The 25,233-nt window shown below is 41.9% G+C and overlaps 1 protein-coding gene across 3 annotated transcripts in view; it reads left to right on the top strand.

The window, feature by feature from the left end:
* Positions 1-22,517, top strand: part of ITGA9 (integrin subunit alpha 9) — a 406,938-nt gene extending 384,421 nt beyond the window's left edge. For all 3 annotated transcript variants that reach the window (XM_072598903.1, XM_072598905.1, XM_072598902.1), the window contains 2 exons: positions 4,647-4,766; positions 17,705-22,517. In XM_072598903.1, the coding sequence (XP_072455004.1) occupies positions 4,647-4,766; positions 17,705-17,803 (219 nt within the window). In that variant the 3' untranslated portion in view covers positions 17,804-22,517. The remainder of the gene's footprint in view (positions 1-4,646; positions 4,767-17,704) is intronic.
* The last annotated feature ends 2,716 nt before the right edge of the window (positions 22,518-25,233 follow it).

The following is a 25,233-nucleotide window of genomic DNA, read 5'->3' as shown; positions in this document are numbered from 1 at the left end:
ACAATGTTCCTAGGAGTTTCTCTTTTTGGATCTCTTTCAGGCGGTGATCGGTGGATTCCTTGAATACTTATTTTGCCCTCTGGTTCTAGAATCTCAGGGCAGTTTTCCTTGATAATTTCATGAAAGATGATGTCTAGGCTCTTTTTTTGATCATGGCTTTCAGGTAGTCCCATAATTTTTAAATTGTTTTTCCTGGATCTATTTTCCAGGTCAGTTGTTTTTCCAATGAGATATTTCACATTATCTTCCATTTTGTCATTCTTTTGGTTTTGTTTTGTGATTTCTTGGTTTCTCATAAAGTCATTAGCCTCCATCTGTTCCATTCTAATTTTTAAAGAACTGTTTTCTTCAGTGAGCTTTTGAACCTCCTTTTCTATTTGTCTAATTCTGCTTTTTAAAGCATTCTTCTCCTCATTGGCTTTTCAAACCTCTTTTGCCAATTGAGTTAGCTTATTTTTCAAGGTGTTATTTTCTTCAATATTTTTTTGGGTCTCCTTTATCAAGGTGTTGACCTGCTTTTCTTGCTTTTCTTGCATCTCTCTCATTTCTCTTCCCAGTTTTTCCTCCACCTCTCTAACTTGATTTTCAAAATCCTTTTTGAGCTCTTCCATGGCCGGAGCCCATGGAATATTTATTTTGGATGTGTGGGATCCAGAAGCCTTGACTTTTATGTCTTTCCCTGAGGGTAAGCATTTTTCTTCCTCATCCGAAAGGAAGGGGGGAGATATCTGTTCACCAAGAAAGTAGCCTTCTTTGGTCTTATTTTTTTCCCTTTTCTGGGCATTTCCCAGCCAGTGACTTGACTTCTGAGTATCCTCTCCACCCCCACTTCACCTCCAGATCTGCCCAGCCAGCCCTTGGGGTCTGAGATTCAAATGCTGCTTCCCAGCCTCAGGGCTTTTGGTGGGGGTGGGGCTGCTATTCAGTGTGAGATTAAGTTCAGGTGCTCGGGTGGGGGGCAGGGCCACCACTCAGGGCTCAGTTCCCTCAGGGGGTTTGTGCTGAGACCTTCAACAGTGGATCCTGGCTCCTGCCTGCTTGGGGAGTCCCTGTCTGCTGCTGCCTCCCAAGGGGGCCTGGGTTATGGGGACACCCCGCTCCCCTCTCACCGACCTTTGGCGCCTGTGGGTGGAGGGACCTGCGAGGCTGCTGGAGATTCTGTCCCTGAAGCCTGCTTGGATCTGCTCCTCTCGGTGCTGTGTAGCCAGGGCAGGGCTGGGCTTCTCCCCTGGTCCAGTGCACGACAGACCTTTCAGGTCACTTTTTCAGGGCTCTCTGGAACAGAAATCTCCTCCCCTCCATTGTTCTGTGGCCTCTGCTGCTCCATATTTTGTTGGGAGTTCTTCTTTGCAGGTATTTTATGGGCTGTGGGTTCGGAGCTAGCATATGTGTGTCTTTCTGCTCCGCCATCTTGGCTCCTCCCCTATAACAAATATTCTTAATCCAGCAAAACAAATTGCCATATTTTCTATGTCCAAAAATATTTGTCTCATTCTGCATTTTGAATCCATCACCTTCCTATCAGGGAATGGGTAGCATGTATCATCAGTGGTCCTTGGGAGTTGTAGTTGTCACTGCATAATCAGTGTTCTTAAGTCTATCAAAGTAATTTATCTTTATAATGCTATTTTCATTGAATACGTTCTTTACTTGGTCCTATTTACTTTGCATCAGTTCAGACAAGTCTTTCTAGGTTTCTCTGGAACCATTCCTTTTTTCATTTCTTATGGGAGAGTAGTATTCCATTACATTCATATATCATGACTTGTTCAGTCATTGCCCAATTGGTGGGCACCCCCTCCAATTCCAATCCTTTGTTATAACGAAAAGAGCTGCTAAATTATTTACATATATGGCTTCTTCTCTTCTTTCTTTTATTTCTTTGGGGTGTAGACCTAGAAGAGGTATTGCCGTGTCTAAGGGCCTGTTCTGTTTAGTGTCTGTTGGAGTGAAACTCCCTCTTTTCAAAAGAAGCCCCAAACAGAGAAACCTAGTCTTATAAAGAAATCTTAGTACTATCAGGAGATCAAGGGCAGAAAGGAGGGCCCTGTGTAGACCAAAATATTCTTAGTAGCTTCTTAAAAACGTGCATCTTCCTTTTGTTGGTGCTTTGTTTTTGTGTCATGTTTATCCCTCCCTATCCTCTACCCAGAAAGCCATTCCTTTAACAAAGAATAAAAATAGTTCTGCGCCTGAGCTTGCTCATCTGTAAAATGAGCTTGTTGGATTGAATGATCTCTCAGGTCCCTTAGAGCTTCCATGTAAGATCTGTGATTACATGTGATGAGAAGTTTTTGACTCTCTTTGCAATTCTTTTTTTCCTCCAGAAAGATGAACATTAGAGTAGATCTGTCTTGTGACATTCTACTTCCTCCAACATTCCTGGGGTTACTGCTTGGGGAATGAATGGGGAGTTTATGAAAGTTTGAGCAGCTCATGTGACAGCCAGCAAAGGATGGTGAATCCTTCATTCGTTTATTCAACAGATAGTTATTGAGCATCTTCTATGGTACGCCTTTGGGTGAAAGATTCATAAGTTTAGAGCTGCAAGGGATGGACGTCGGAGACGTAGGTTCCCTTCTATTTTACAGATGAGAAAACCAAGGTCCAGAGAGGTTATGGCCTCATGGGTAATAAATAATCCCAGGATTTCTACTCAGACACTTGGATCCCAAATACAATGGTTTTTTCCCTGTACTTTTCAAGGAAGACAAAGATAAGTTGAGAAAGACAGCTAAAGAACAATGTGATTGAGGATCATAGAGAATAGACAGATTGGGTAGAACACTGGGCTTGGAGTCAGAAAGACCTGAATTCAAATCCAGCCTCAAATACTTCCTTGCTGTGTGTCCCTGGGCAAGGCACTTAACCTTTAATTTGTCCCAGCTGCAAAATAGGGACATCAACAGTACCGTCCTCAAAGGATTATTGTGAGGATCAAATGAGATAATTTTGTAAAGTGCCTAGCACAGTGCCTGACATAGGCGTCGGGGCTATATAAACACGTATTCCCTCCCTCCAGAGTATTAAATAAATGCACTCAAATGCTGATATGACAAGTGAAAATATATTTATATTTTAAATATTTATGACAAATATATTTGTTATTTAGTCTAAATAATAACCAAATACTCATTTATATGTTATGCTATTATAAATACATATATACATTTAAACATTTGAATTATTTACATCTAATACACTGAATATTATAAATATATCTGGCATTTACATAGTGTTTTGAGGTTTGCAAAAGTACCCTACATATGCATTATCTAATTTGATTCCTGAAAATAATCTTGTGTGAGATTGGTGCATTTAGAATCCCTTCTTCTTAGGTGAGGACGCTGAGACTCAGGGGTTAACTGATTCAGCCAGGGTCATATCACCAGTAGGTAGCTGAGAAAGGCACAGCTTATCTGATGGTACTTTTCCCATGTTGCCTGTTGGTCTATGTTTTTTCCTTGACTAGATCAATTTAATCCAACAAGTTTTTTAGGTATCTAGTACGTGCTACTAAGAGGCAGCAAGGTGGTACAGTGGATAGGGAGGTGTCTTCTAAGCTAGGATTGTGTTCAAGTCCTGCCTTTGAGACAAGCTGTGTGACCCTGGGCTAGTCACTTCATCTCTGATGGAGGGAATGTCTAACTTTGGATTTCCCTCTACCCTTGGAACCACCGGGCTAGTCTCTATCACTCCCACATATCCTACTATGCACAAGAGACTGTGCTAGATATTGGGGTGGGGGGGAAGAACGCAATGATAAAAGGGAAAAAATCTCCAAATAGATGTTTTTAAAAGGAGATAAAGAACATGTGCTCTCTGATCCTGACAAGTACTCTCCTTCTCTTGTCAGGTTCTTTGTATCCAATTTGTGTTTTCTTGTCAGCATACACCTTGTACTATGATGGTAGAATGAAAGATCAGGGGCCGTTTCATGTTTGTCATGTTATCCTTAGTGCTGCGTGCAGTGCCTGGTACATAGTAGGTTCTCAATGATATTTTGTTGAGTGGAGTTGAGTCTGGGTCAAGAATATCTTTTTTTAAAAATCTCTTCAGGCTTGCCTGAGGGCTTTAGTTTATATTTTGATTTTGGTTTATAACTTTGATTTTATTGGGACCAGGAGGAAACTCCCTCTACTAGTGTAAGCTAGTACCTGGTCTGCAAGTTCTAATCTTAGAGAATTGTTTGGGGGCAATTGAGAGGCTAATAAAGATGACGATAGTAATAATAATGAACATTTCTATAACATTATAAAGTTTGCAGAGCAATTTACAGAGATTATCTCATTTTATCCTCATTGTACAGATAGGGAAGCAGAGTTAGTATATGTCAGAAGGAGGAACTGAACCCAGGTCTTTCTAGCTCAAAGACTGGCATTCTATCCACTGTGCCAAGCTGCTTCTCATTTTCAGTTACTGATATTTAATCATTCTTAATTGCTATCGTTATATACTAATAAATCTTTCTAGAATTTTGTTCTGACTTTAGAGTGCTCTTTAAGTCTTGAATTTTATTTTTACAAAGCTGTTCCTTGTCATTTTGCCCCAAATGTCAAATGTATGGCTAGACTCCAGTACATTATGTGCCAGGAAGAAAGTTCCTGTGTCTGATTGTGAAATTGTTCTCTGTCCTTGCCTTGTAGGTGGTCTTTGAAGCGCTGCACAATTTGGAGCCTCGTGGTTATGTGGTGGGCTGGATTATTGCCATCAGCTTGCTGGTGGGCATCCTCATCTTTTTGTTACTGGCTGTGCTCTTGTGGAAGGTAAGACATTCAATGATGCATTGCATCTACAAGCTTTGTGATCATCAGTGAAATGAGGCTCATGCCACCCTCGGGACTTCAGTGTGCCCATTATGTTCTGAGCACCCTTGGAAACTCAGTGACAGCAAACATCTAAGGAAGTTTCCTGTTGGAAAATGCCCTGGTGTGGTAGATTAGACATTGCTTGATAAGGAGCAAAATGACATCCTGGCACATCGTTAGGAGGCATTGAACATTGGTAGTGGGAGTAAAGATGAGTGAATAGCAAAAGCCTTCCAGAGAAACAGCATCAGGGCAACAGCCTCTTTTTTTTGTCCTCCTCAGGATCTAGGCTCCACCCCTTATCTGAAGCAGTAGGAACTTAATGTGAAAAGAAGAGGGAAATTTGGCATTTGAGTAATGGAACAAGAGAAAACAGGCTACCATAAGATTTTTTATAGCTTTTGCATGCACGATTTGAGGTTTCTCTCCACTGAAGTTAAATGACATTGTGGAAATAGTCTACAGAAGAAATGACCAAAAGATGACCCAGGGTGATCTTTCAGGGGATATGTAGACAGAGACCATATTTTGGGATCTTAAAATAAGGAAATAGGATCCAATAAAGCAAGCTTAGTATTGCCAGGGACATTGACGAAAGAAAGAAATGTCCCATAGATACCACCATATCCATGGCAGCACTTTTGAACATTGCATTTTATTTTTATTGAGATCTTTTGTTTTAAATCTCATTCATTTTCAAAGATATCCCTTTCCCTTCCCTGACAAGGGATCCATACCTTGTAACAAATGTTTAAAAATGAGAGAACAAAAATCGGTACTGCAAAACTAACCAACTCATTACTTGCCTGTCAGTCTCTATGATGTTCCACAGCTGTTGTCCTTCATCTCTGTATGAAGGGAGGAAGGTACATGTACTCAGCGCTTCTTCAGGGGCAAGCGTGGACATTACAGTTGGGCAACAATCAGTTTCATTTTTCTTGTTCTTTCACAATTCTGAGAGAGTTCATGTAAGTCTTCCCGTGGTTCACTGAATTCCTAATATTTGTTACTTTACACTGCCAGTAATTTTCCATCACATTCATGGGCTGCTTTCTTCTTTTCTGTTTTGGCCATTCAGCAATTGGTGGACACCTATTTTGGATCCATTTCCTTGTTCCAATAAAAAAATGCCGCTATAAATATAACTGAATGTGAATATAATGGCATATTATCAGCAAAATCATGAATATGAGGAATTCTGAGAAACATCAGAAGACTTATCAGAACTGATGTAGAGTGAAGGAAAGAGAGAACAGTATAGCCAATGACAATAAAATGAACGAAAATTACTAAAAGAAAGCTGAATTCAGCTTAACTAGAATGACCGGTCTTGTCTCTTGAAATGTTGAAACTGTTTCCATCTTCATGTGAGAAAGATGAAGTGTGATAGGGTTAGAATATTATATGCATAGATGTGAGATGACATTTGTCAGCTGTTTGTGTTTGTTGTAGGGTAGGGTTCATTTGGGGTGGTATATTGAGAAATCAATAGGATAGGACAATTATTGGACAATCAATGAAACTTTTTTTTTTAAATCCAAAGGAATTCTAGAGCTTTTGAGCTTGAGGATCTTCAAGGTCACTTAGTTTAAAAGTTTCACTTCACTGAAGAAGTAATTAAGTAATTAAGAAGAAGTAATTAAGTAATTGAGAAGTAATTAAGACTAGATTTGCCCAAAAAAATAAGTGACAAATCTTGGAATAGAAACCAAGTCTCAGTGCCTGGTTCATTACTCTTTCTACCCTATTGTAGTTACCTGGTTCTGTTTGTTTTTGTTTTTTAATGATACTTTTCTTTTGGACACATTGAACAAAATCTAGAAGGACACCTCCCATGCCACGAGTCATGTAAGACCACCAAACAGGATTGTCCTTTTCCATTTTTGTGGTTTCCCAATTATAAACAGAAAGGAAGGCAGTGTACTTTCTTTCACTTCAACAGCTTGGTACCAACCCCGTTTCTTGTACTTCATCTGAAGGCCTTTCGGATTGTTTATTCACATGGGTATAGACACTGTGTGCTTTGCTCCTCTGATTCTCCTCCTGTAATCTGTGGCTCTTCCTCTAGGACTCTTCCTGCTTCTTCTGCTTCTCCATAGTTGGCATTCTTTACCTTGCAGTAATATCCCATCATAGGCAAATACCACAATTCATTCAACCATGTCCCGGTCATTGGATAATTTTATTTGTAGCTTTTTGTGATTGCAAAGAATGCTTATAAGAATATTTTTGAACATAAGTCCTTTGCCTGCATGCATTAGCCTTCTTTGGGGTATGAAAGTCAGGAGTGGGACTGCCAAATAAAAGGGTATGAACAATACAGCAATTTTCAGTGTATTATTTCTAGAATGATGAATCCTTCTGGTTGTTAATGCTCTTTCCCACCTCCATGGAATTGCTTTGTATTTACTTGTCTGTGTAAATAATTAACTGAAAGATGTAGAGAATATAGGATCCCACTGTGCTGATTGTTTAATTATGAAAAAGCATATGATTTCATTAAACAAAATATGGCCTTAAAAGCTATCAAGATTATTCAAGATTCCTTGGAAGATGTGACAACAGAAATAACCCCGTTCAATGACCCTCTGATAATAAACATCACACAGGGCCTAAAACTGGGAGGTATCTGTTCACCAAAAATATTCCTCACTGTGATGGAGGAATCCCAGTACAGATTCCAGCTTTTTCATGCGACATGGACTTATTTACATTTATTCAATTTCTTTCCTTGCCAAATTTGCATTTCAAAGGCCTTGTTCTAATTTTTTGGAAAAGAATGAATGAAAGCCTGTCATGTTGAAGGCTTGTTTTTCTCAGATAGGAATATGCTCCTCTTTTTAGGATATGTTACATTACCATATTCTGGCTTTTTCTTTTAGTAAGGCATCATGCCCAATTTTTTTTATGTAAAATTGTTCCTCCAGGCTGCTTGCTCTTTGATACTTTACTTGTAAATCTTAGTGACTACATTTCTTACTGAATAAAAGTTGGAATTTGTCTCCTAGAGTCCTTTGGATTCTATCAAGCTGTATTTTGCCATTTTTCCCCAGTATTTCCAGGCAATTTTATATATAATATGTATATATTTATATAATATATATTATATAACATACATAATATATATTATATAGAGAGAGACACGCACACACATATATATATACATATATACATTTTTTTTGAAATGTGTTACATATATATATAAAATTTTTTTTGAAATATGTTATTCAGGTTCTTTGTTTCATGATATTTTTCCCTAGGAGGCCAGTAATTCTCTGATCATCTCTGCAAACTGTGATAATTACTTTGGATTGTAAAGGTCTTTAATGTCCTTTAATTTTACTATCTTTTGATTTTATTCTAAAGCTTGTGATTTTAGCTCTGCATTTTTGTTTTCCATCCCTGAAGTTCCTTTTTACATAGTGTCTACTGTTTTGTTAAATTTCCCTACTATCTGTTCTAATCTATTGATTTTCTTTTTTTTTTGTCTTTTCTAATTATAGTACATGGTAGGTATTTAATACATGCTTGTTGATTGATTCTTTAAGAGTTCTAATTTCCCTCTGATTTCCTTCAGTTTTTCTAAGAAACTGTGGGCTTCCTGAGGTTGCTCCAGTCTCATTTCTAGGGTATTTGGCTATTGCCATATTATTCTTTTCTCCTGGAGAGTGTTCCTCGCTTCTTTTTATTCCAGAGTACAGCTTCGTTGTACCGGGATGCTTTATTGGCTTACTCATTCCTTTAATCTCTGTACTGGTTTTTCTGTGGTTTTCCTTGCAATGATTCCTTTCCTTTCCCCTATTTTTGATGTTTGCTCTTCTATTTTATTTGGCACATTTCTTCCTGATTTGAGGTGATGAAGGGGAGCTGGGATGAGGCATAACCACTTAGCCGTCTTGCCAGAACTCCCCAACAATAGCTGCTGTATGCAAATCCTATTCATGGTACATTTTGCCTTCTTGAAATCTGGGCTTTCCAAAGCATGTGGGACAGATGTTAAGCATAAGTTTCTAGATGAAGGTTTCTTAACAACTGATACTTTATTTCAGTCTAGCTCTTTGGTACAAATATGAACGAATGAATGAATGAAAAAGCATTCACAGAGTGCTGATTATTTGCCAGGCCCCCCTCAAGTCTTTGGGGTTTGGTTTGTGAATGAACTACTGGGTGTATTGTCTCAGGTGAGGTTTGTGGGGAGACTAGAACATAGATATCAGAGAGAATTTTGCCCAGAGTCTCCAGGAGAGTAAAAATGAAAGCAAGGCTGACCATTTTCTGGTAGCTGGATTCACAAAATATGAAGCTTGAAGTCTGTTGTCTATTAGAATAGAAATCCAGGTTTTTGCTTGAGGTCTGAAAAGTGGAACCGTTGTTGAATAATATGAGTTTTGTTCCTTGTTTTTTTATGTGAGCTCTTGAAATTAGGGAAGATGAAATTCTCATGGTTTTGTTTGTGGAACCAGATAGAAATCCAGAGAAAGTTCAGGAAAGGGTATGTGCTTCCTCTTTGGGCCTGTGGTTGCTCTTTCTAGCTGACTCCTTATATGCTCCTCTTCAGGAGTCCCTGGCCTTCATGCACATGAGTATCTCCCTAAGTGAGGCAGACTCAACTGCCATCTGTTTGGATTTGGTTTTAGTCATTATGGTTCTTGTAAATGATTGTCAGGGAATGATTCATCCTGGTGGTTGTCCCATCATATGTCTAAGAGATTTAATGCCATCAAAATATGGCATCAGGTTCTTGGAGATGCCCTTAGTCCAGCACCACACATGGTATGTAAAGCCAAACCAAATCTGGTTAGAGAAAAATAGTATTGGGAATCCCTGAGGGTTGTCTTGGTTTTTGGTGGCTTTTAAGAGGGTTGAGTGTAATGTTTTTCTCTTGGGTTCAGCACTGCAACATATTGAAGATTGGATTTTGGAAAGTTGGTTAAGAAGATGATGCTTAAGGATTTGGATTTCTGGACCCTGGGTTAGAATACTGGCAGGCCAATATCCAGGCCAGAGCTGAGAGCTGTTGAAAATATTTTTGCCTGGGGTCTCCCTAATTTTTCCATGAGGAAATAAAACTGAACAGTCAGTGGGAGATGAGAAAACAGCCCAAAGATATCTTCTGCGCCAGATAGCATACGGAGGAAGAAGGTTGTTCAGCAGTAGCAATCGTCTGGAATTCATAGAGGAGTGTCTAAAATAGCCCCCTTGATCTCAGATCTCTATGCACACATGCACTAAGCTGATACAGGAAGGCTTAGTGACCTCACAGATATCACTGGGGCTCATGACTGGTACAGAAGGTGAAAGGATAAACTGGCATCTCACATCACTCCTGGCACGTAGTATGTGCTTAGTAAACGTCTGTTGATTGATTGTTTCAAGAAGATCAGACTAGCTCGATAGGAAAGTGGAATAGTATTGTATATTTAAAAGGGGTGAGGGGAGGGAACAAACATATAGTGAATACCTAATATGTATGGGTCATTTGTTTCTCAAAATACTCCTGTGAGGTAGGTGCTATTATTATGTCCACTTTACAGCTGAAGAAATGGAGGCAGGCAGTATTTATGTGACTTGCCATGGATCACCTAACAATAAGTGTCTGAGGCTGGATTTGAACTCAGGTCTTCCTGACTCCAGGCCCAGTGCTCTCACTATGAGATATTTATGAGAGTAGATCCATAAACTGAATGGGGAGAAATGACAGAGAACATTTTGGGAGAAGGATCGACAGTGGAGGAAATGATAGGTGTCCTGTGGTGCTCCAGAATACATGGAGAAAAGGATTTGCTGAATGAGGTGTTGGGAAAATGGATCCTGGTTCTGGCTCAGAGACTTGATAGGACTTCTCCTCTCCAGACATCTGCATATCCCACTCTCTACCAAAAGCTCACCAATTTCTGGCGTGCCTACCTTAATGATAATTTTCTTCAAAAAAAATGGAAGAGATGATGAAGAGAATGGCTATCCTGGACCTGATTCTAACCAGTGAGGAGGAACTAACTGCCAAGGCAAAAATAAGGGGAATCTTGGAAAGAAGTCATTCTACCATCTTAGAATTTGTGAGGGCAAAGGAAAGCAAAGCTGGGGATAGTCTGACTTAACATCCTAGTTTTCTGGCCTGTGGAATTTAAAGGGTTCACAGATGATAGATCGAATCCTGTGTCTTAAAATTTTAGGATCCTAAATTTGGAGCTAGAAGGAACTTTGAAAATCACCAGCCCTTTCACTTTATAGATGAGGAAACTGAGGCTGAGAGAGTTTGGCAACTGTCCCAGGATCACACAGCTAGTAAGAGCCTAATGTGTAATTGAAATTCAGATTTTCTTCGATCCAAATCAGGCCACCTGTTCACCAGGCAATTTAGCTGTCAGGTGCTTCTGAAGAGATAGGTACTATTTAATGGGATAGTTTAAACAGTGGTTCCCCCAAGCTTCTCCCTAAAACAAAGAAACACCTTTTAAATGATCCTGTTCTTCTGGCAATACTTCATCACATAGTCATGGGATATCTTCCTCCCTGAAGAATGGTAGTTGAGAGTCACTGAAAGAGCCATGGGGAAGTAGATGGTGGCTATGAGCAGGATCCAACTTGTGACCATCCAAGAATAGTGTAAGAAACATGGGATGCCATGGGAAAGAAGGTGGCTGACTCAGTAATGAGAATAAGGGAAAACTGGTACCCCTTTGGTATCAGCACAATGTCAGGAGAACTAGAGGAAGGTCCCCTGGGAAGATGTGGACAAGATGCACGTAGAGTGGGCAGGCATGGATCAGCTGTGATTTTTACTCTTAGAGAAAGTGTCCCCACCAGAGATAACTGATCACCATAGCACCGAAGTACAAAGCTAATCACCCAATGGATGGGAATCAGCCAGGACATAGTTATCTATCATTAGAAGGGCCTAAAGACTGAACTGAATGGACTTTTGAAGGGCAAACATGAGATATACTAGTCTGAAGTATTACTCTCAAGCCTTGTGGTCAGCATGGATTAAGAGTGAATTCACGCTGAGTGATGTCAGTTGCATGAAGCCCCTGCTTGCCCCCTTCCTCGTGTCTGGTTTTTATGAGAATGGCTGTGCTCATAGAATGATAGAGAACCCTGTAGTGGAATGCTTACTTTGGAAGACTCTTCCCTAATTGGCTTTGGGGGAAAAGGCATTTTTAGGATCTGCCAAGACTTTCTGGAACTGGGTGGCTTCCTGCCCTTCTTAGACCCCTCCTTTGCTACCAATGGAGTGTTTGCGGCTTCCCATTCATCTTGCCCAGTAAACTGTCTGTCCACATGAATTTCAGACTGCTCCGTTGCTCCCTACATCAGTGGGGTCCCAGCTTCAAGTGGCCTCAGTGGTAGAAGCTGGGAGTGAACCAGACATTTCTTCAAACAGTGAAATGGAGCCTAATAAACTGGCCAGAAACCAAGATGTTCCCAGCTCCTGAAGGCCATAATTTAAACTTCATGCTCAGTGATTGCAATCGTTGGCTTCCCTTCCCACCCCCCAATGAAATGTTGAAATGTGAATCCCTTTCAAGAGGAAACAAATTAAATGATTTCCTCCCCTTCTCTCCCTCCCTCCCTTCTCATTGTAGACATGATAGGGCTGGAGATGCCTGGAGCTGATGCTTCTTTCCATCCATCTGGTGCAAAAGCGATAAGACATTTCCCATGGCTCAAACCTTGAAGTTTAAATATCCTAAAATATCTTAAATCCATCTTCATTATTCTAAAGCCTTTATTCATTATACCTGAATATGGGAATTTTGAAAGGTTTGTGATTTGATCAGGGGAAGGAACTCTCAGTGTGGGAACACACTTCACTAGCACAGATTGCAACCCATCTATGCCTTCTTAGATTAATCAATAAGCATTTACTTAGCGTCTACACAATATGATGCCAGATGCTCAGGATACAAAGACAAAAGGGAGACAGTGCCAATGAACTTGCGTTCTACTGGGGGAAGGATGAAAACAAACTTACAATTAAGTGAACACAAGGGATATACAAAATGAATATACTTCTTACATGCATAAAATACAAAATGTGAGAGGTAGCAAGGTGTAATGGGTAGATAATAAGCCAGCCTTAAAGGCAAGAAGCTTTGGGTCTAAGCCTTGAGCCAGACATCCAGTCTGTGGGACCTTAAGCCACTTCATTTCCAATGGTATAGAAAGCCCTTTAAGGCTTTAACACACGCACACACACACACAAACACACACATGTTCATTTATATTTATAATTAAGAGTAAAGGCGACTTTGGAGGGAGAGTCCATGCCAGGCTTAGGAAACAGCCTGTACGAAAGCTGCATGTGTAAAGATACGTAGATGAACTCCTCTGGAATAGGACCTGTGCCAAGCACAGCTGGTTGGTCTTTGACCCTAACGATCAGATCTGTCCTCAGTCCTGCTGCTTAGTAATAATGGTTAATACCTATACAGCACTTTAAGGTTTGCAACATGCGTTACAAATATTATCTTGTCCTCACAACTCTGTGAGGTAGGTGCTATTATTATCCCCATTTTATAGATGAGGAAACTGAGGCAAACAGAGAAAAAGTGACTTGCCCAGGGTCCCACAACTAAGTGTCAGAAGCCACATTTGAACTTTGGTCCTCCTGACTCTGGGATCCACGCACTCTACTTCTAGCTACCTCGTACTTTTCATGAGGATAACAATCTTCATTCCTGCCTAACTCTCATCATGTGCTTATTCTGCTTTGGATCCAAGGATATTTCAGTGGGCTATAAGCCACTGTGGCTTGGCTACCAAGAAAGTAATATTTTCTGTCATCAACTTGTGAATTTATAGCCGCGAGGGACCCTGGAGGGCACTGATCCCAAGCTCCTCATTTTATAGATGAAGACTTGAGGCCCAGAGAAACCAGTGGCTTGACCAAAGTCACTTGGGCAGTAAATGAGCAGCACTTTGAACATGGGTCCTTGGATTCCAAATTCTATTCCCCTTTTCTTTGTGCTGTGTTGTCTCTCATCTGTTGCCAGCTACTGGAAAGCCTCAAAGAGCCAACCTGCTGAACACCTCAAGGGGTGACTTTGATTTGTTGGCATATTTTGGAGTTCCCAGTGCCATCTTTCAATGTCCACAGTAGAGCCCAGGGATGGGCTGAGATGGGATGCCTCTGCATGGTCAGGGCAGATGGGCTCGGGGGCAGGTCTCTCTTTGTAGAAGAGTTTGGTGATGATCTGCTTGGAAGAATCACAAGGCACACGGAAGATCACCCACCTTCCCCTTTAAGAACAAAGGATCTGGCAGGTGGGTGGGTTCCTTCTGGGAGATAGCCACTTTTCCTAGATGTTGCCTGATTGGATGACCACCTCCCCAGAAGCCCTCTTTTCCAAACAGTACGAGGTATCAGAGGTGACTCTCTCTCTGTTCCCTTACCAGGCTGCTTCTGTCTGCCATATGCTGTTGCTCTTTTCCCTTGACCCCCTAAAGACACCTTTGGTTTCTATGTTGAGAAGCCTCATTTCCCCCTAACCTCATTCTTTCTTTCTACTTTTCTTCCTCGAGGCTTTTCTCCCCCTCCTGGGCTCACCTGGTTTCTTTTCCCATAAACAAAAACTGTTCTTAAAATCTGATTAGTTTTGTAGAGTCAAAAACCAAAAATCTACTGCCCTCAAAATGCTGGTGTCTTTCCCTTTGGCACGTTTGGCTTTTCAGACTCAGATGGTGAGCTGAGTGCTCCTGTGGGCATCTCTACCTGTGTTTGTGAGGAGAGGGTATGGTAGAGCCAGCCAATGAGCGGAGAACTTGCCCAGTCTGAACCTTTCTGGTCTGATGGATGGGACAAGGGAGGGAGCAAGCGGCCTCATCTTTTCTTTGTAAAGTATCAGGGAGGGATTGTCTCATCAGACAAAGCTCTTCATTCCAAGCCTTAAGCCATTGGCTGTGTGTGCCTCTAAATACTGCAGAGAAATCCCCAGTGCCTGTCACTTGTAGCTAAGAGGAGCACATGCTTTCCCCATCCATCAGGTGAGATGATGTGTGTGGAAAGTCTGGCAAGCCTGAAGCTGCTCTGTAAACAGTGGCTGTCATTCCTATTAATATGATGTTGCTGATGGGAGGAGTTTTAGCATCTCTTGTTTGTGACAGTGTCTTGTGGTTTAGGATTGTGGGATCGTAGCTCTACAGATGGGGAAAAACAGGCCCAAAGAGGTAAAGTGACTTGCCCAGGGTCATACAGATAAGGTGGTGGTGGGACACAGGCCCTCAGTGCCAAGCTCAGTACTCTTTGTATCATGTCATGCTACCCCTACAAGGCATCTTTTTTCCCAACAGGCCTGTGAGGAAGACACTTGTTATACATCTGTCCCCATTTCACAGATGAGAAAATGGAGGCTCAGGAACTCTAAATGACTTGCCCCTACTGATCCAGCAAGGAACAGGCAAGGCCAGTCCCGCTCTAACTGGCTTGTAACTAGCTATAGGTTATGGCTACATCTAGCTTGGATGTCAGGAAGCTGTTTCTCAATTTCACATTCTTTTATCTATTTAAAACAAATTTCTGTTGATGTCTCTTATTTTTTTATATCACCTACATTTTCAAGTGCATCCTATCTCCCTTTCTTCCCCAAGAGCTGTCTCTTGTACCAAAGAATAAAAAAGAGCAAGCCAGACTGTTGAGCAAAACTAAGTAACTTTTGAATGAGTCTGAAAGTGTATGCAGCTTGTCCCCCAGCTCTGCAAAGTAGCAGGAGAAGGTACCATGTCATACAGACTTTCCTGTTTACTCTCTTGTTTCCTGTTTACTCTGATGCTGAATCTTAGAAATAATGGGAATACAATGTGATATTACAGACATAGTTAACAGAGATACAAATACAAGTAGAATGTAGACTCCCTACCTTAAAGACCTTATATTCTAATTGGGGAAAAAGACACACAGAAAGAATCTGGAGATGAGGGGGTTGGGCAGGGAAAGGATTCCCTGGAGGAAGGGAGAAGTCTGGGTCCTTGGTTCTGATCATGGTGCCTCTGGTCTAGACCTCCATGTCCAGAGGAGAGGACCCTGAGGTGGAAGCATCTCCTAGGTGTATCCTGTCTCTTCGTTAGGGTCCAGCTGGACCATTACACTTTTGCAGCATTCTTTCAATGGGTTTCTTGTGGTTCTTTCCATTTAAATGGTGGTCTGTGTGTGTGTTGTCCTCTTTCTGCTTACTTCATTCTGGAGCACTTCCGGTTAGGCTTCCCAGCTTCTTCCTTCTTCATCTGCACAGTCTCTTAGAGCATGGCCACAGGCTGCTATGTTAGGCTCCCACAGCTGGTTTATCCATTCCCTGCTTGATGGGCATCTCCTTAGTTTGCTGCTCTTTGCAACAACAGTAAATACTATTGTGAATATTTTGGTGGACATAGAGTGTTTATGTCTTTGGCAATAGGCCTTCTGCATCAAAGAGTATGGACATTTTAGTGTCTTTCTTAGCATAATGCTTTCATTTTCAATTAACTAAACAGACATTAATCAAGTGTGCATTAAATGGAAGCCAGTGGAGATACAAAGGAAGAACCTCAAGTAGCCAGTCAACAAGCATTTACTACGCACTTTGTCCCAGACGCTGGGGATTCAAAGGAAGACAGAAGCAGGCAGTCCATGAATTCAAGCAGCTTACATCCTTCTGGAGGATGGGGGAAGAACCCATCAGATACACAGGTTTAATATAAGGAAGATTGAGAGGGCAAATAGAGTATGAACAGCTGAGCAGATCAAAGAAAACTTGGGAGAGGAGGCAGAAGCTGAGCTATCAATGAACAAATTCACTGACAGGCAAAGATGAGGAGGGGAGTATAGCCCAGCATGGCTAATGGTTTGTGCCAATTCAGAGAGGAATCACAGGGAGTTTCTAGCTTAGGGCATGGCTGGTGCTCCATTTTGCCTGGAATGGAAAGAATATGAAATAAGGCTGGAAAGGTAGACAGGGGTCAGAACATGGAGGCCCTTCAATGTCAGGGTGAGAAATTGGTATTTTACCCTCGAGGTCCTAGGAAGCCATTGACAAGTGGCCTGTCAGATTTGGTCTTTGAGAAGATTGTTTTGGTAGCCGGGTGGGGCTTGGAAAGGGAACTGGTAAGAAGGCAGGGAGACAAATCAGGAGAAGGCTCTTTCTTTAACCAGGAAGGGGATGATCGTCCCTATTTAGGTGGATTAGGGCCCTGTTTACATGAGAGCTCTTGCAGGAAGGTGAGTATATGGGAGTCTCCAAAGAATGGAAATCCATTTCTTCATGACTACTTTCAACTGTGGTCATTACAGTGTAATTTAAAAAAAATTAATCAAAAAGCGTGAGGTTGGGCTATAAGTAGGGCATAAAATAGTCTTCAGGTTGTTTACTTGGGAGCGTGGAAACAGTTGACCCAAACGTGAATGGAGTAGATCTCAAAAGAGTTTGAAAGGGTTTCATTGAGTGAGAGGTGTCTGCCACTGGTGCTGACATCTACGAGGTGGGACATGGGATTTGAAAAAATGTTTTTCATTCTGCTTTTCATCCAATCCGAGGATTAGAGATTTAGAGCCAGAAGGGACTTTAGTGGTCATTGAGTCCAAACCCCTATTTTACAGATGAGATAACTGAGTTTCAGAAAGTTTAAGTGACTTGCCCAGGGTCACACAGCTGGTAAGTGTCTGAAGCAAGACTCAAACCTGTATCTTCCTGAATCTGGGTTCAGCACTCTACCTACTGACCTCTCTGTTGGTTTGAAGAGATTTCTGCCTAATTAAGTGACAAACAAATACTTTTTGTGTATATAAGCACGTCAGATGGCTTAGTGGTGTGGCTATAATCAAGGCTAGCCTTGACTCGGCCTTGGCAGTGTTGGAATCAGTGTGGTTTCCAATTCCTGAGAATTTAACCAGTTTATATCCTGTCTCTCTTCCTTCTCTCTAGATGGGCTTCTTTCGCAGAAGGTACAAAGAAATTATCGAAGCTGAGAAAAATCGGAAAGAAAATGAAGAGAGTTGGGACTGGGTCCAGAAAAGCCAGTGAGGCGCCATGCCAACCGCCGCTGGTCACGTGCCGCCATGCCTGCTCACCCATCGTCCCTCTTCTTTGTATCTTCCATATGTGGAAGAAAGAATCTTCTCCAGATTTTTCGGAGGCCCATCGATGCAGTCTTGTTCCTCATTCTACCAAGCAAGGGAGCAGCTCCTGAGGCCGCCCCTGCAGCCCTGGCACGTGACCTGAACAGTGCACCGAGGCTGCAGTGGGTAAATTGGGAACTCCAGAGAGCAAGCTGTGTGCTGAGCAATATTTATGAGTCCAACGTATGTGGTAAACCCTCAGGGGAAGACTGTTGTTGCCTAGAAGTATTTTTTATAAATACAAGCCTTTTATACTGATTCTGTCTTTATATTTGTATCAATGTTTTATTATTTCTATTAAATAGCTGTATAGTTCACTCAAGCACTGATTTCTGGCTGAAACCTGGGAAATACATATATATATATATGTATATATATATATATATATACACACACATATATATATGTGTATGTGTGTGTATATATATATATATCTATGCGTGTGTGTACATATATATATATATATATATATACATATATTTTAAAAACCTATTGTATGTTTGAACTTACTGCCCAACAGACTTGCAGATGAAATGAGCTAAAGGAAATTTTTGTTGTCTCTCATAGAAAAACAACTGAACTGGCACTGCCACGTACAGGTGGCATATGGTGGTGCCATGTACAGTGTGATGTACAAACAGTGCGTGGCAGGGACATGCTGGAGCCTCTTTGCATTTCTCTTCCTGCAGTCTCAATCTAAGTTGGGTGTGAATGGAACTCTGAGGGCTTTTCACCAATGCTGTTTGTTTAAAGAAATCCAGCACCTCCGGAAGGGGGAGAAAGAAGACCTGGCTGCTGGGGCCCCAACCTACCTTGCCTTCATTTGATGGAGAATCTCACTCCTGTGGGAGGACTGGATTAGGAGTGTGGTAGGGAGAGGCCTCATGCCTTCCACTGGGCTGACACCTGACAGAAATCCTTGCCCTGGGTCTCATTGATGTCATTGAGATGCCACACCCAAATCTTCCTGGCCAGTGAATTCCATTGGGCCATCTGAGATACCTGCAAACCTGGAGTGGGGCGCTGGCAGCTACTTTGCCTTCCTCCTCTTCTTGTTGTGGGCAGTCTTTAGAGCTCCCTCCCCAAAGCCAGCCCTGGAAGTTTGATCTCACAATCAAAGCAGACTGTCCAGCGCCATGAGAGGAGTAAGAGAAGCCACAGACACCAGGTAGACACATCAGTGGGTGTTTCACCTTCACTATCAAGGTTCTTCCTTTGCAAGCATTTGACCTCAGAAGCATTCTGCTGCTGTGTTGGAAATCCTGAGCTATTTTCTATGAGAAAGCTTTGTCTCAGATGTAGAAGTACTGGAATCTCCCTATCAGTCATCTTTTTCGATTCATATGGTGAACTCAGTTCGAGCATATCCAGATAGACCCATACAAGGAGTTGTGGCAAATGTTGTTTTCCCCCAGTCCTGTAATGGAAAGAGAGCTCCCCATGTCCAGCTGGATGCAGCCAGTGTCTCACGCAAGTTAAGCAATAACCTCCCGGAGGCCCTTACACATGGAAGACTTATGCCTGTGATGGATCTCCTTCTAAAGGCCGAGGTTCCCTTATTTTTTTGAGGACAAAGAAGCCGTTAGGGGCTGTCACAAAACAAGTCCAACATCTCGGCGATCTGAGCCTAGCAGCTACTAGCCAAGTTTCTCAGGTCTCTCCTCTGCTTCTCATGTTTAATACCATTTTGTCTTCTCTGCACTTTCCTGCCATTAAAATTAAATGCATTTTGTCATAGAAGAATCATTTATTCCACCTTTCCTTACATCAGAGCAGATGATGGGAACCTTAGGAGCAAGAGAATAAAGGGAATTTCCCTGCCATGAAAGCCACAAGGATGTTTCTATACCAGTCTTTGACTTCTTTGGAAAGGAGTATTTGGATCAAGCCCGCACACAAGGATGCAGCTGGAAGACTTTGTCCCTGATATTTCCACAGAGTGGCCAGAAAGAAGGGGATTGGGGTGATGTCCTGCTGAATCAAGATCAGAGAGATGGGAAGGTCTGCCTTGGGGGGGCCTTCCCATGGACATTTTTTTATTGGTTTCCTTCTTGAATTTTCTGTAATAAATAGATAAGTATGAGTCTATTAGCTCATGATAACAAACGCATCAGCCCCTATAGCAAGAAACTTTTTTAGATTCCTCTCCCCCTCCCCCTGTTACCACCATGCAAGGCACTGACCCATTTGGAATGATTAGGAAAGCAATATACCCTTACAATCAGGAGGGCCTGAGTTCAAGACCAATTGGTGATCCTCTAGTGTAAGTCCTAGCAGCTCTCAGTTCTTCAAGTAATGCTTTGAGACTTCAGTTGCAGAGAAGATGCTAACGTGTATTTGTAGACTTGGAAGTTCTCCATATCCATGAAATCATGTCCAATCATTATGCCCAAGAAGCCTGATTGGTATTCTCCAGTCAGTTTCAACTGGAGGAATCTTAGGACCTTAGATATAGAGCTAAAAGGACCTTCAAGGTCCAGCCCTCTCACTTTACAGGTAAGGGAGTTAAGATCAGTGAGCTGAATCGACTTGTCCAATGTCCCACTGGTAGTAAGGTATAGAGCTGGGATTTGAAACCTTGGCATTGGACTCCACATGAAGTACTCTTTACATTATTTTATATGAGGAGAAGCAATGAAATGTGGGGGCTTCAATTTAAGAGTGCCAAAGCCCCTTAGCTGGGCTCAGTATTCCAAAGCTCTTCAGTTTCATCAGTGTGCTGATCCCCTCATCGTACAGATTGTGGCCCTTCTGTAACTTAGTCTTACAGAGAGATAGATGTCTGAGGCTCAGAGGGATTGTGACTTGCCCACTGATGCGCATAGCAAGTAAATGTCAGAGACTGAATCAAACTTGTGTTTTCCTGGCTCTCCACCTCAAGAACAAAGAATAAAGTCTCCTACCATGCCAGTTTGTTTGCCCTAAGCAAATATAGATGCCAGGCAAAAGATAATGCCTGAAGGTAATGGTGAGCTATGGCTTGCTCAAATATGGGGACTGAAAGGTCCAGCCTACTTTAAGAAATGCCCCAGAACCTCTGAGTGGGAAGGGAGCTCAGAGGCCAGGTGGTCTCACCCATAGTTCCACCCGAATCCTCCTCCATAGAATCTCTGTATTTCCAGTGCCTGGCACATAGTAGGTACTTAATTAAGCCTTGATGAACTGAGTCATTGAATTGAATGAGTAAGGTTTGATTTTTCTGTGTTCTCGGTAATATTCATTGTGGATTTTCTTCTCTCTTGCTCCCAGGTAGGGTTGTTGACCTCACAAATATACTTGTGGCCCAGTCCCATTGGTAGCAGCAATATCTTCTGCTTTCCTCCCAATGTATTACCTAAGGTTTTCACTGACCTTCAGAAAGAATAAAATGTTTGCTAGCTACAAAACACAGGATTTTTGTTTTAGAAGGTAGCAAAAACAATATCTTCTGTTTGGGGCTGACCCCCTGCTGCGTGACTTGGACCCCAAGAGAAATGAGTTCCATAAGGTGAGATTTTGACCCTTCACGTAAAATGACCAAGGAAGTTCTAGAAAACAGGGGCACATTTGTGAGAGCTGCCTAGGAAGCCTTGCCTTCTGCATGGGGTCGTCATTCCTCACCAGGCAGGCCACTAAAGACCTCAGTGGGCAAACCCTCAGAAGCCCCTTTAAGCCTCAGCAAGGGTTCCTTGTCTTTGTGGAGGATACAACAGAAAATCATGTTGATACCAGGAATTATGTGACTCCTGCCTCCTGAGCTACAGAGACGGAGGTGAGGAGGAGCATCCTTCCCATGATAGCCCCAGCACCTGTTTTCATTGAGTCAGGAAAAGAGTGAACATAGGGTCCATGTCAAAGTCAATATCTCGCAAATGGAACTTAGATTTGCCTTGGGTGAGCCAGAGTGCCTAAGCTAAGTGCTCTTTGTAGAGCAGTGATGTTAAATATAAAAAAATTTTATCAGGTTAAATGGATAAAGTTTCCACTCTTCCCTAACTTGAGGGGCATTACATAAAGAAGGATTTTTTTGGAGGGAGGGAGGATAGAGCAAATCCTTTAGCTAACAGTAGACAGAAAAATGGGATGTTTTTCAAGATGCTCCAAGTGTGTAAGATGTATTTGTATTTTTAAAGTAATGTTTCACATTAATATATAAAATATGCACATTAAAGAATGAATAAAAGAATTCTTGGTTAAGTGTAAGATAAAGAAGCAATAATCCTTACTGTCCCTGTCGCTTAGGAAGGAATGGTAATTCCCAGTTTGATTACTGAATATCTTTTGTGTTTTTGATCTATTTGGGGAATGGTGCCCAATTCCTAAGCTGATAAAGATTCAGTAAGACCTGGTGATCAAGAATGGAGGCTTTGCTTAAGGGTTGGGGTGATCGTAATGGATGGGGGCTGACTGTCAATGCTTTGCTTTCTAAGCCTCAGTAATGGATGGATAAACTATAAATTTCTCTCATGAATGTTGCTGGGAGGGGCGGTGTGGTCCCTCTCTTGATTTTGCCTGTATTTGCATTTCAATGGTCACCTATTTTCAAATTCACTTGCACTGTTTTGGAAATGCCAGGTTTACAAAAATTCATGTTTGGAATAAAAGAGAAAAAAAGATATAAATGATTGCAATATTTTTCACCTGTGTTCCTTCTTGACACACGCACACCTTAGCAAACTCCCTTCTCCTCTCAATCTCTTTGGAGGCTCAAGATGTGATTGCTGTTCATCCAACTGAATCCAACATTATCTTGAGGCACAATTTGCAAAGGTAGCCATGTGATGACCAATAGGTAACACATGTGGTGTTTGAAGAACCACAGACCAAGTTGGGAGGAGCTGCACAGCTGGATGAAATCGCACCAGTTCTACCGTGCCAAGACCATCGTATTTCATTGTCTTAGATTATGTCATGGACAAAATTACAGATACTGCCCATTATGGATACGTTTGGTCAGAGATTTCTTACAATGGCCAACTCAATCAGCCAATGACTTAAACCTTTGTTCTAGATCCTGGTTTAGGTTCTGCTGATTTGACACTACAGAGATGGGGTTCTTCATTGGGGCTCTGTGGATAGACTGCCAGGGTCTGTGAACTTGGATTGAAGAAGGAATTACATCTTTATTTTCAGTAACTCTACTTGAAATTTAATATCTTCTTTGATTATTTAAAAATGTTACTCAGAAAAGGGGTCCTTAGGATTTACCAGACTGCTAAAAGGGCCATGTCACAAAAAAACTAAGAACCTCAGCTTTAGAGAGACCTGCACTATATCTCTTTATAGCTTGGTGGGTTTATTTTTTGAAGGGGTTGTTGAGTTTATGTTTCTTTTGAATCTGAGTTTCTATTTCCTTGGACCAGTAAGGTGATGCAGTGGATAGCACCGTGGAGTCAAGAGGACCTAAGTTCAAATCCCACTTCAGACACTTATTAGCTGTGTGATCCTGGGCAAGTCACTTAACCTCTATTTGCCTCAGTTTCTCATCTGTAAAATAGCACCTTTGTAGGGTTGTTGTCAGCATAAAATGACATAATATTTATAATGTGTTTAGCCTAGTGCTTGCACTACATAAAACTAGCTATCATTATTATTAGCTATTATTGGATTCCTCTTGATTATAGAGCAAAAAGAAACCTCAGAAATCATCTAGTCAAGTCACCTGATTTTTTCTTGTTTAGCTGTTTTTCAGTCATGTCCAACTCTTTGTGTTTCCCGGCAAAGATACTGCAGTGGTTTGCCATTTCCTTCTCGAGCTCATTTGCAGATGAGGAAACTGAGGCAAACAATGTTAAGTGATATGCCCAGAGTGATGGAGCTAGTAAGTGTCTGAGGCTAGATTTGACTTCAGGAAAATGAGTCTTCCTGGCTTCAGGCTTGGGTCTCTATCTACTTCACCCCCTGATTTTATAGATGAAGATACTTAGGCCCAGAAAGGAGAGATGATATTTCTATGTTTTTATAGATAGGATCATGGGATCATCAATTTGGAATTGGGAGGACTCTTAGAAGACATCTACTCCCACTCTTGAGACCAAGGGAGGTACATTGATAGGCTCAAGGTCATTCAGGGAGTCAGTGTTAAAAGGGTGATTGGATCCATGATCTCTGACTCTCTTACACTTTCCACAATCTCACCTGGCTTCCCTGTCTCCCATCTCTGATGGATGATGTGACTTCAGAAATGGTAGAATGAGGTTTTCTCCTCCAACCTCTGTGGCTAAGGAGAGGAGCCCAGGTAGTTGTCTGAGACCAGCAGAAGTTAAATAGCTTGCCAAGAATTTGGCTTCTAGTAAATGGTAAAGGTAGAATTCGAACCCAAATCTTCCTGTTTTTGGCCTAGCATTCTACCTACTCTACCAGGCTGCCATGCCTTTTGATGATTGTAAGAGAACCCCTCTAATTCTCCCCCTCCAGATGTGCACTGGGCACTCCCTGAATGGAATCCCATCTCATGACCTAAAAACCCCTGATTCACTTTGCCCTTAAGGAAATGAGACCAAAGTTGCCAATTTCTCATTTCTCTCTCCCCCCAGAACTGTCCTACTTTTGCTTTTTTTTCCACCAAAAAATAAAAATCTTTTGTCTTTCCCTATCCCCTCAATTCTTTGTGACCTTTGCTTGCTCTCCCCTATTTATCCCCTCCTGTGGCCCGAGGCCCTTAGCTACTATTTCTCTGAACCTCTGTCTTAGCCTTTGCCATCTTTTTTGCCTCTGTACCTCCAGCCCCCTCCCCAGGAGCTCTCAGTCACATCACTTTTCCACCAACATCTTATTGTCCAGACTTCTGTTCACTCAACATTAATGAATGTCCCCAGGGATTTAAATAATGCATGAAGAAGCCCACAGAGGAAGAGGATAGGTGACAGAGACAAGGGGCGAAGGATGAGGGGGCTGGGTAGGTTTTCCCAGTGGAGCCAGAGGGCCTTTGGCTCGGATGTAGACCAGATAATGCAGCAGCAGCATTGCTTTGGTTTTGGTGAGCAATCATCGGCGCCTAGACGCCAGTCAAGAAACCCTGCTTCCAGCCTCTGATTTGGGATTAAAAAAGCAAAAAACCAAAACCCATGCATGTGCTGTAGCTATGAAGACAACAGCAACATCCAGTGATGGTCAAATTCACTTCTGGCCCCAAATAATTCCTTTGGTTTTTGTCCTTATAATGCCCAAGGAAGTGGGGCAGCATGGTGCAGGCATAGTGAGCCTCTCCAGGAGCCTAGCAGAGTGGAGCTGCAGGCCTGCCTCTCATACATGCTGGCTTTGTGACTCTGGGTAGGTAATTCAACCTCTAAGTTTTCTAGGTAACTTTGTAAGTTATAAAGGAGGTGACAACCTGCCTTGGGAGAGGGAGTTTCC

This window comes from Notamacropus eugenii, chromosome 3, assembly GCF_028372415.1.
Source record: "Notamacropus eugenii isolate mMacEug1 chromosome 3, mMacEug1.pri_v2, whole genome shotgun sequence".
Classification (NCBI taxonomy): Eukaryota; Metazoa; Chordata; class Mammalia; order Diprotodontia; family Macropodidae; genus Notamacropus; species Notamacropus eugenii.
Note: the sequence above shows the minus strand (reverse complement) of the source record. Positions and strands in the feature narration are given on the sequence as shown.